General features: G+C 44.0%; 1 protein-coding gene across 3 annotated transcripts in view; it reads left to right on the top strand.

Annotated features, from left to right (window-relative positions):
• Positions 1-12432, top strand: part of crebbpa (CREB binding protein a) — a 45807-nt gene that overhangs the window by 8877 nt on the left and 24498 nt on the right. For all 3 annotated transcript variants that reach the window (XM_073471402.1, XM_073471393.1, XM_073471385.1), the window contains exon 2: positions 6346-7067. In XM_073471402.1, the coding sequence (XP_073327503.1) occupies positions 6346-7067 (722 nt within the window). The remainder of the gene's footprint in view (positions 1-6345; positions 7068-12432) is intronic.

The following is a 12432-nucleotide window of genomic DNA, read 5'->3' as shown; positions in this document are numbered from 1 at the left end:
GTCTTTGTTGGGCTGTTATTCCTCTAAAGTGTGGTTGGTTGAAAACTGCATTTAAATATTTTGTTAATGAAGATGAATTCAAAGAGGCTGTCTGATATCTTTCTGCTGCAGCAGATCCACGCTAACAATCCTCTCTCCTCCTCTCCCGATGTAGATTTCTTTCTGAAATACGTTGTACCATTTAAAGTTTATCCTGCAGGTCTTGCTGGATTGAATGTGATCTGTCATGATTAACCTACATTGCACAGTGCTGTGAATTCTCAAACAAAATGTGCATCTTTGCTACACCCCAATGCAGGTGGTATCTCTCACAAGGAGTCTTTTCTAACAGAGAGAGGCAGAGAAGACACTAAATTACTGCAAGCATTTGGTGTAGTTCTTGGTTTGAATGAAAACTTTATTGTGAACAGACTGAAGAGTGCAGATGCGCTGACATTCAGCAATTTGTTTTGTCAGGCTAGTGCAGGACCTATCTAGTGGAAAGGTATACCAAGACTGAAATCACAGTGATCTATCAATAGCCAGTGAGACTGCCATGCTTATTGCACACATGAACCAAGACATGAAGTTGGTAATGATAAAAAAACTCGGGAGACCATTCCAGTGGTGATATTAATATAACGTTTAAAGCATAGTATAAAGCTGAAGAATGAAGAAATGTTATGTTTTTTCTAAATTGGAAATGTTTTGACATATTTAGGACATCTCAGGCTCTGCTTGTTGTTGTCAGACCTCGTTTATTTTCTTCAATCACAGACCGAGTCTCAAGTGTACTTTAAACTTCAGCCTGCCTTTTAGACAAAAGTGAAAACAAAGACCTGTCTTGTTGGATAAAAAAGGTTTTCGAGCAGCCCACAGGGCCTAACTTGTCCATGCGCGAGGCATAAGCATTGGAAATTTGAGAAAAAGTGGATTTCTTTAAATGTTGGTTAATAAAGTGAATATGACAGACCAAAAAAGGTGGAACTCACCTGCGATGGAGTGCAGCACCTGGCTGACCAACACACACTGCAGAGCTTAAACAACTTAAATCACCACTGAGTTGAGGAAAATAATTTGGTGTGCTCCCTGCACCCATTCAGCATCTTGGAGAGCGATGGCTTTCTCCAGAATTAATGGTGCTGCAGAGAGGCTACTCTCCTCTGCTGGAGACATGACTCATTTTGTTGTTCTCACACTGTTAAAGAGACTGTTCAATTTGCTTTAATGCAGTCAACCTTTTAAAATGTAAAAGCTGTAGAATATCTATCCTACCCCCAGGTTTTGTTTCATATACTATTTCAGTGGACTGAGGACACCAGTGAATGGTTTGGCACACAGTATACTGGAGCAAAATACCATAATAATGCCCCTTTTTTCTATTCATTCAATCAAGGTTCGGTTTTGAATCAAGATTTGAATCAAGTCTGCATCCAAGTAACATGATAGTGTCAAATCGTGAGATAAGCCTATCATCTCTGTCCTAATTTCTAAGATGTCCCAATAACTACAGTTACAGTGGGGTCGCTCAGTTTAAAGCATGGATATAATGGCCACTGTGGCGGCCCCCTTGAAAAGATACTCTCCACTGGGCCAAACAACATTTCTGGGGGAAATGCTGATGAAAAGACTAAGACTTGAATTGCTGTGCTGTAAAATTTACCCCACGAGTGATCACTTAACTCTTCTGCTCTTCGTACCCAGTGTCTCTCTTTAATCGAACTAAGATGAACTTAATTGGCTTGTTAATTCATTGTAAAACACACTTCATTCAAATTGGCAGAAACAAAATAAAACTCACCAAAACCGGCTTGGTTTATTTTTCCATCGTTCGTATGATCACCAACGCTCGGTCAAAAAACGAATGCAAGGAGTGCTGCTCGGATGTGGAAAATGGTGTTCCTCTGGAGCTCTTCAGTTTGGGGATCCTATTAGTTCCTAATCACCAGCTCTTGTCTGTTCTAAATGAATCCTTAATTCATTGCTTGAGACGCAGCTTTTCTGTGCTGGTGTTGACAGCTTCTAACTGGCCTTCTTTACTGTGTAGCTACTGAGCTTGGTTCTGTTGCCCGTGGTCTAACACCAACACTCCCTCATCACTCTGAGGTCGTGTATGCTAAGACTCAAGTCAGCTTAGGGCCACTAGACTCATGGCTAACTGAGCTAACTAGCTAGTGGCAGCGAGTGGACACAGCTGTCGAGGTGGAGCCCCATTCATTCCTATGAAAACTGCTCAGTGGTGCATGAAGCCAAAAATGCTTGACTTCCGGCCGGGGCTCTTCCGCATAGCTTCCGCATTGTGTGGCCCATAGAGCGTGCCCACTAGAGACTGACCGACCAAGCTGACTTACTTCTGTTTTAGCACCCGGCTAACTTGAATGGCGATAAAATTATTTAATCGTGCGGCTCTTCTAGACTTTCCCAATGATATTGGACCGAATGGCTCAAATTATGACCGTGAAACAAGTCATTTCATGGGGGTTGTGACACTCAAAAAATGTATCCACCATTTTATGGGAAAAAGTCTTTTTGGGCCGCATTGCATCACGTGACGATGTAATTACTCGGTTTGGCCTCTATGAAAACTGGCTTCCGAGCCTGGCGCTCCTCCCAGGGGCAGGTGGCCAATTCTTACACATTGCACCTTCAACAGCGACACTCACGGACAAATGTTTTACATGATTGCGAAGTCCATTTCATGCGAACTTACCAAGTAAAACACTTTATTGTCACCCACACAAGTAAATTAATAAGATAAAATGTATAACTGCTTCAAAAAAGTTGTAGTCTAGTCCATAAAGGTCATAATCGACTAAGAAGTCTTGCACGTATTGTCATAAATTTGAGTCATTCAGGCATGTGTGATCTGTGTTTTGATGAGCAGCATTGACCGCCCGACTTGTGCTGGGTATGTCAGCGGGCCTTATAAACTATCTGATTCATAATAGTCATTGAGGTACTACTGAGCTCTAAACTCAGCTGACAGTGATTCAAATTTCATGTCCAATGGTAGGAACTTAAACTGTGAACAAAGCTGTTGCGGTTTGAATGCTGCATAGCACAATTATCTATGGATGCAATGTCAAGTGATGCATGAGTCACTGATGCCTGATTTGTGTAAAATGCTTCGACCTGAAGTTAGACATTGTATTATGCAAGTTGCATTGACTTATTCTTTGAGTCTGTGGTCATAATTAAAAGTTAAGTTTTTAATTATTTAGTGTAATCAGGTTCTGCCAAATAGAATCTATGAAGCCACACCTGAATAGCCTTTAATCAGATCTTTTCCCAACATCTCCTTCCAACACATGTGATGACCCACTCCAAGGGTCAGTGGAGTATAGTTAAAAGCAGAGGATATGTTATCATCCCAGCACTCAGTGGCTTTCTTGCTCTCCCTGCTGTGATACTTAACAGCAAGTGAAAGGCCAGGCACCCATGCTGCACCTGTCCCTTCTAAGGCCAGACGCTCAGCCCTAGGGCGAGATGACAGGCAACCCAAGTCTGGAATACTGTTGGGGCTGCTTTTGCAGATATTTATAGCCACCAACTCAGACAGGAGCCACAGGGGTTAAAACGGTATAGAACAGTGTGGCAATAAGTCAGTTAAGGAAATTTGGTGAAAAAGCATAAGAAGGAAGTAATGAGAAACAAATGGAAGCCATGCAAGTGGAAAAAAGGGCTGCTATAAGAGAGGTGTAGTACTCCAAATCTGTCTCCCCTCCCCCTACTCCCATGGTTGGGGCTCTCCCGACTGCATGTGGTGCCACCTAACCAAAACATTGCTTTGCATTTTTGGTCTCCAGCCAAGGAGCCTGGGGGCGAGGTTGCACAGAGTGTGTGTGTGTGTGTCCCCATTCAGAAATGAATGCAGGACCAGGCCTGCGGGCATGTGGTTGAATTGAATGCTGCTGCTCTGAGAGCATCCATGTGGCTGCTGGCTGGAGAGGGAGGGGCTGAGAGGAGTGAGGGAGGGAAAGACGGATGGTCCCTTCAGCCTTAAACAAGCTTCCTCCACATGGAGCACCTGCTTGCCTGATGCCAGGGACAGACAGCGGGCTAGCGCGGCAGATCTGGAAGGCTGTGTTTACTCAGGGAAGTACGTAGGCCAAGTGCCCTCATTAAAGGCTGGATTCTGACTGAATCTCAATGAAGACATCCAGCAGCAGACGGCAGATGGGAGGGACTGCCTCACTGTGTCTGCTCTTTTCAGTCCACTCCCATCCTATTTCATTAAACCCTGTTCATCATATGTTAATAACTGATAAGCTTGATTTGATTTGGATGTTTCATGGATAAAGTGACATTCCTCAGTTCTCAGTATCTTCAGCTGTGCAGCTGCAGGGAATTGTTGCGAGCCATGGTGCTACCAGCCACTTGCATAATGTGGCTTCTACTCTTTACTCATTCTGCATTTTTTCAAAATAAGATTGTGCTGTTTGACATGAAAACTTCATTAAAGATGAACAACTCTACCCCCCGCTTGTTTTTGAAGAACTGAGTAAACTGGATTAGAATTAAGATGATCATTTTAGCCTGTAAAGTCATGTTAGACTGTGTTTGTCTGTGTTAAACTACGCAAGGGACTGCATTGTTGCGGACGTGTGCCTTCAGTTATCTGAGATTCATGAAATGTAATTCAGGAAGTCAAGTTAAAGTACCAGATCCAATAGCTTGAAGACTTATCAGATGCCAGAGCATATACCTAGATGGGATTTTACAACTCTGGAAATTTATCACAGTAGGAATTTTTTTATTCCTTAGTGAGTAGCACAAGGTAATAAAATAAAAAATGTGCACTTGCACGCATTTAATTAGCCACTAAAGTCCCTTACTAGATGGCGTGGCATTGTAACTCAGCAAAATGTGGAGCCAGATTCAGAAAAAATTGTGTATTTGATGACCTGAGAATTTTTTTTCATTATTGCTTTAAGAGTTTGCCTACCATAAGTGTTGCTTTAATTGTCCACCTTAATGCATGCACACTGGCTTGCCTCGCCTTTCTGTTTCTCTCTCCCAGCAACGTTATCTACTTTCTTTCTCAGCAGTAGGTTTTTTCTATGAAATCACCCAAAAAACACAAATCAGGTTTAGGATTTTTTTCCCCTGCGATCCATTTGCCATAACAGCATGTGAGCTGCGTGTTAAGGGAGCCTGTTAATTATATAGTTGATCAAAACCAACGTGCATTGAACTACATCGCAATAAACAGGTGCACCTACACGTTTGTACAAAACAACAGAATAAGTAGGCCTACAGGTCACATCACAATCAATTACAAGAGGGATGTAACACTACAGAGCGTCTGTCTCTCTGTCTGTATAAAATGCTAACATGGGTTGCCAAATATGCTTGGGCAGCTGTTAATATACCTGGGAAGACCACACAAGTAAGGTCTATGTGTGGGAAACACTGCTTTGTACACATTCAAAAAAACATCAGAAATGTGCACTTGCACGCATTTTATTCACCACCACAGTCACTTACCAAATGACATGGCATTGCAATTAGCCAAAATGTGGAGACAGATTCAACGTCTGCCCTGCCCCCTTTTTTTTGATGGAGCACTCTGTGTTGTCATACCTGCTTAAATAAATAAGAGGGCTGCATTTATTTCACACAGTGATATGGGGCAGAAAACACCACTTAGACAGTGATATGGAACAACGGTTCAGAGGATATTAAACTAATATACTCTCACAGACCCAACAGTAACACTTAACAAGTGCACATACAAGACTTTCTACCCCACTAATTGATTAGTCAGGGCTGTCCTAGACCAAGAAATTCACCTCTCTCACACACACACACGCACACGCACTTCCCATCTTTTCTCGCTGTCGTATTCACTTCATCTCAAACAAATCATGGCTCCCTAGGCTCTCTGCATTATGCTCACACCTCTGGATGGTGTGACACAAATATTCCTCCACTGCCCAGCAGGAATCCTGAGTGCTGCTGGATTCTCTCTCTTGTCACATTGTGTTTGTCAGCCAGTAGCGATGCTCTTATTATCACACTGTGTCTTGTTTCTTGTCTTGTGCTGCAGGGACCGTGCCATGCTGCAGCATCAGTTAGCATGTTGGCTCAATAATATTCTATAAGCAGTGAATAATAAAAAGAGGGTATTTGTGTGAGTTTTTATACCTGCTGTCATGTGTGTTGCCTGTGGTATATGGAGAAATGCGAATACTTGGCACTAAACTAAACTAAACACAGGCTGATTTGACGATCCACAAAGGCTGAGCAGAGTGAATCTTCCTTACTGACACACATTGTTAATCAAGTACAGGCAATAGTGTCAATGCACACTTGAAACTATTGAATTATTAATCTTATTTTTCTTTTCTCTTCCTTTTCTCCTAGACCTGGGGTCACTTTCCTGGGATGATTTAGAGAATGACCTTCCAGATGAGTTGATCCCTAATGGAGGAGATCTGAGCCTAATGGGTGGGATGCCTTCAAATGGTGGAGCACCACCTGGAACTGGTGGGCCAGGTGGCACCCCGGGCGGCCTTGGGGGCGGTGTCCCAGATGCAGCCGCAAAGCACAAGCAGCTCTCGGAGCTCCTTCGAGCAGGTAGCACCTCCAGTATCACAGGCGCAGGACTGAACTCAGCTAGCCCTCAGCCAGGCGGTATGGGGCCTCAGCTGGGCACACCCCTAGGAAAGAGCCCCCTTGGCCAGGGCTCTCCCAACAACCACCCGTCCCCCCAGGCCCAAAAAGCAGGCACACCAACTGGAGTAGCAGGACAGAACAACAACAACAACACTGCAACAATGGGCTTGAACACAACAGGCTTCAACCAGGCCATGATTAACAATAGCCAAGGCCATGCTGGGCTACTGGCCCAGGGAGGGCAGCCCCAACCTGGGCAGGTGATGAATGGTGGTCTCGGACCTGAAGCTGGGAGAGGAAGGGGAGCGGGGGTGGCAGGCATGCAGTACCAGGGACCAACAATGCAGGGAGCTGCACCAGGATCAGGAGGAGCAGGGAGTGCGTTGGCAGAGACACTCACCCAGGGAGGGCAGCAGATGGGGGCTCACGCCACCCTCAGTGCAGCCCAGCAAGCAGGCAATATGAACAAGGTGAGTCACCTGCTTCCTATCAACATTCGCACGGAATTATTAACTTGCAATTCATAAAATGTGTGGATGGTGTGTGAGTGGAAATCTTTTTAACATTGGCAACATGAATGTGATCCATTTGAAAGGGTACCGACTCCTGACAAATTTAGTAGGCTTGATGATGTGTTGTTGGTGCTTTGATATTTGACAAATCCAGACTAACATGTCACTCGGTCAAAATGTTGTTGTTCTGTCTCAACTCTAAACTCAAGTGGAGCCTTAAAGTGTCAATCCTGGATATACTTTTGATAACTGCATGCTCTTATTGTGGAATGAATGCAACAGTGGAACACAATGATCTGCCATTATGTTTGACTGCCATGGCCTGAAGACTATGAAGATGCCTTTTTATTTTATTTTTTCACTGCTGCAGCACAGCAGAAGTGGCATTTTCATTGTCAACAAACATGGTTTTGTTTCTCATTAAAAAAAAATAAAACCACAGAAACAACATGCTTTTCCTACCTCAAAAACATTTTCAAAAGCTTAACTTTTTTTAACCATTATTAACAGAGGCCTGCCTTCCTCAGTTTTTTCTGGCACATTGCTGTCAATGGAGCGCATTGCCAGGAGACTTTCGACATGCATACTACCGACATTTCGGAGTTAACTGCTGTCAAGCCACAGTGTGGGGCTGTTGCTGGAGGTATACAGGCTTAGGGCCATGTCACTGGGATAAAGCGCATATGTGCTGAGAGAAAAAAATGCTGCATGTGACTAAACACTTACAGGCTGGCTACACTGGATGGGGAGCAGCGCGTGTGTGAGGCATTTCGTTGCGCTTATCATTTTAAATAGACCTGAAAACAACCTATAGACAGTCACATAGACATCATACCAGCATTTCACCACAGTTTTAATGTCTGTATCTGTAGAATATGTCATAGACGTAAAGAGAATACACACGAGGTACAAAGTACAAGGTAATTTATTCGTTATTATTCAACACAGGGTTGTATATAGTTATAGTATATAGTTATAAATATCGAAATATACATCAACAGGTAGTGCATCTTTTGAATCTAACAAAACAGCAGCAACAAGATGATGATAATGTTGCTGGCATCCTCATATCAAAAGTTCAACATCTGGGAAACGCTGTCCATCAACTCTGTCTCTGTGTGAGCACCATGCATAAATGTTAGTCCACCTCACCTCAACCCAGGTCTCTGAGGGCACAACAGACTCTGATTTCACGTTGATTTTTTTCCAGCCTGAGTCCCATTTTGTCCATTTCCTTTTCCTGTGACCGGACATTAGCCAGGAGCAGCCTTAAACCAAGCTGGATTAGCATGGCTCTTCTTCCAACTCTCTTCCTCCCGGAGGTGGTCGAGCCGGTCAGGTTGCTTGTTTGAAAGACACCGTGGGCTCTGATGGTCTGAAAGTCTGCTGCTCTTAGTCCAAAACACCCTCTTCCTTCTCCAATGATGATGATAGGATTTCTGCCAAAGGCAGTACGTGTTTCAGCAACAAAGCCAAAAAAACAAAACGTAGCTTAATTTGGAGGAGGTACTGGCCACAGCATCCTCATGCACTGTCGTTGCCATAGCAACAATGGGTAAAGGGCAGTGTTTTTCCTGTGAAAGGAAAATCCCGTCATCATATTTATGGATAATTATCAACGGCAAACTCCATGTAAACAGATAGGGCAGGCCAGAGCTAGCTCAGCAACGCAGCTGCCACACAATACACAAGCATCCAATGTGGCCAGCCTGTTAATAAATCGCTCAATGTCTTAAAAGCAGAGGCAAAACCAAACTTTTGCATAATATGTAATTTGTCTACAACATCTTACAGGTCACATGTTATTCAGTTATTTAAAATGCTTTTAATTAATTTATTTATCTGGCATAATTTATACTGGACATTTTGGCTATTGACATGGTAAACTGACCAATCCATGCTCACGCTTATTTATCAAGAGGGGGTCCATGGTCTCCATATAGTGGCTCATTTTTTAAATGCCTTTTATGAATATGTGATAATTGCTAGTGCTTATCTTTATGTACCTCCCAATTGGCTGGTTAATGAGAGTGGAGATGTTCCATTGCTGGCCATAACACCATTCATGCTATGTCTCAAATGACTTCACTAAAGCCTTTGAGATCAGTGATGATAAGGAACTATATTGAATAGGGGTGCCTGGAGGCACGCTCCTGCGTGCACGCGAGTCTCCCTCACAGCCGTATGCACTATGGAAGCCGCGCCAGACATGCTGTGAGCGACCGAGCAACACACAAACACAAGAGGGATCTGCCTGCACTAGTGATTTGAAACTTTGAAACTCACAGCAGGATGTAAATACTGGTGTGTATCTATCGCGAGTCTTGTTGATCTTGTCTAGCGCGACTTCCGTAGGGCTGTGAGGGAGACTTGCATGCACGCAGGAGCGTGCCTCCAGGCAAATGTAGTATAGTGACTGTTTAGGCTGTAAAAATGTACTAAATGACGTCGTTTTGAGTAAACTCTGGATGTTGCCACTTCAGGACACTTGGATTGCAGCAGACGAGCAGTATGGAGGAATATTACAGAGTTTTTGTGTAGTTTTATGGACCTTTTCGTCTCGGACACCATTTACGCCTGTTATATGGATTTTTGCTGCAGGAGGGTACCCCCGCGGGTCTCCAGCTGCACTTTGAGGAATAAGAAACTACACCGGACTTCTCATGTGAACTATTCCTTTAACACGTGAAAGGGGGGTTCACCCCGAAGGTAAACATAAACTTCGGCCCTGGAGGAAATCATCTCCCCTGTGCTTCCCGACCACGGTCCGGGAGCCGAACAGGAATGGTGCAACACCATGCTATCGTTTGACTGGCTGTAGCTACTAGCTACTGGCTTAGCAAGTAGCTAAGTTAGAGGTGGTTGACTCGCAGCACTTCAACACGTGTGTGTTTTTTTCCCCTTGGCAAGCTGACCGGACGTGACATGGGGGCGTGGCAGCATCGACGATTCCATTTTTTAATTCGAAGATCAAGATTGTGACTTCATTTCGTTGGATTTCGATTTAAAATCGAAATCGTGACACCTTAATATTGAAGGCTCCCACACTCCAGATTTCTCCTTTTTTTGCATGTGTGCTGTATGGATCTGTATATATACACTGTGGTGGTTGCTCTGTTGGTTCATCTGCAGTCTTGTCTCGCCCTCAGCTCATTTTCCGTGCTCTGATTGTTCAGAAATGAAATGTACACTCCACACTTGGCAGCTCTACTCTCACTTTTGGCACGGAGCTAATATTGACACTGCTGTCAACTGCTCAGTCATTGTTAAGATTAGTCTTGGGAGTCTGAAGTGTGTGTGTGTGTGTGTGTGTGTGTGTGTGTGTGTGTGTGTGTGTGTGTGTGTGTGTGAGTGAGTTGATAGTGTCATTGGCTGCTTTTATGAAAGCTTGCCACCAATGTGGTTTCACAGGAAATCAGTCGGAAGCCGTCTCTTTTACTGGCTGTGTGTCAGAGCCAAGACATTGAAGCAATATGTAACCACAACACACACATGCAGAGGCTGCGAGCTACTGAGAAAAGACTTGGAGAGATGGTGTACGTGTGATCCATTCTCAGAGTATGTCGACATGTTTAAACCACAAGAAAGATTAAAAGCTGATGTATAAATATCAGTGAGGGGACTGTCAGCATTTGCAGGACATTTGTGTGCGTGTATGTGTTGAAAGCTTAGCCGGTCTTCAGTGATTATCATTTCCCCAACACCTCTAGAGAAAAAAACCACTAGACTCATGCAGTCTTTGTGTGTGGCTTCCTCTGTTGTGCTTTAATCACCGGGTGTAAATCTCTTTCTGGTCATTTGTGTTGGTAAGAGACTGCTGTCACTCCTTCCTGGCCCATGCTCCTTTGTTATTGTATACGCATGAACACTCCCCTTGCTTTCTCTGGCTTATTGGATGGCTGCTTGCCCTGTCAGTCACGCTGGGAAAGATGGGTATTGCAAACCACTTAATCAGTTAGAATGACAGTGGGCGAGTGCAATGAGGAAGAGGGAGGAGGGCAGCTCAGCTGAATAGTCCATCCTGGCAGCAGAGCGGTGAGATGATAGTTGGCAACTGTCCTGCCTGCCGATGTGTGGAGTGTGTCAGAGAGCGGGGGGCTGAATGAGAAGAGCGAAGCGGAGGGGGTGTGCGTTTGTGTGTGCGCAACTGTGTGTGTCCGCCTGCTCAGCTGTGTTGAAAGGCTGCCAGTGTCTGGTCGTCTCAGCTGGGTCTTTTTTATCTGGTCTGTTGGAGCGGTGTCAACAGCCTGAGGGGATACAGCCTGGCCTGGCATTGCGGAGTCTGTGGATGAGGGAGCCGCAGCAAGTTGTTCAGTGTGTAAAGCATGGCACTAACAGGGATTTTATCCCCCTGGTGCCTCACATCTTGATGTATGGTTCTTGCTGAGGGTGGGGGATATGGGTTGAAATTCAACTGTGAAACCATAGATGTAGAGAAGATAACCAGATGATCAAGTGAAATGAGTTCACTTGGACAATTTTACTGTAAGTCCAATATTACCATACAGCAGTGCTGCTCATTGATTTGCAGCATTGACAGAAACTTTAAGTACAGCCATATGTATTAAAGGTAGAGCTACCTCAGTATTACAAAACAATCTGATGGTTTACAGACTTCCATCATCTCACATTGGTCTGGGTGATGTGGTTGGTATCAGTGTCATGGTATTGATCAGACAGTGTACAGTATTGATTTTTATCACAATGTAGACATATGCAAAGCCACATGCTATAAACAAATTTAGACTCTTGCTACAAATTGTCTTGAGCTCATTTATGAACCTTAAATTGGTATAAAAAAATTAAATTAAATGTTTTGCCATATTAATTGTTCTACAGCCCAATAGGATCTTGAGAGCAGGATTGCCAAGTAATGGTTATTTCCTGTCAAATGGCGAATGGAAGAACCGCTTTGCAAAGATAGATTTATCTGGCGGCTCCCTAATCTACCCACCGTAATGTTTTTAACAGTGTCTCTTTGCATCATTCCACTTGTTGCAACCTACCAGCTAGCTTGAGAATAGAGGAGAAATGTTTGGAAACCTTCTTGTGGTCGAGTGCTGGAGAAGTCCTTCCTGCCAATATTAGCTGGTGTCATGCTGAGCTGTCATGGTGCCAGGACATGGCTGGCTTAAATTGAACCAGGCACAGTCATCTTGGCTCAGTTATGAGGGGGTCGTGTAGTGACAAATTGGCATTGAAATGAAGGCGGAACCTTTGTTGGCATGTTGATGCTGTTTTGACAAATGTAGTTGAATAATAACCACCACCCAAATTACAGTCCATTATAATATCCAGACTTTTGTAAACTTCCTGTTCGATG

This window comes from Pagrus major, chromosome 1 (genome assembly GCF_040436345.1).
Source record: "Pagrus major chromosome 1, Pma_NU_1.0".
In the NCBI taxonomy this organism is placed as follows: domain Eukaryota; kingdom Metazoa; phylum Chordata; class Actinopteri; order Spariformes; family Sparidae; genus Pagrus; species Pagrus major.
Note: the sequence above shows the minus strand (reverse complement) of the source record. Positions and strands in the feature narration are given on the sequence as shown.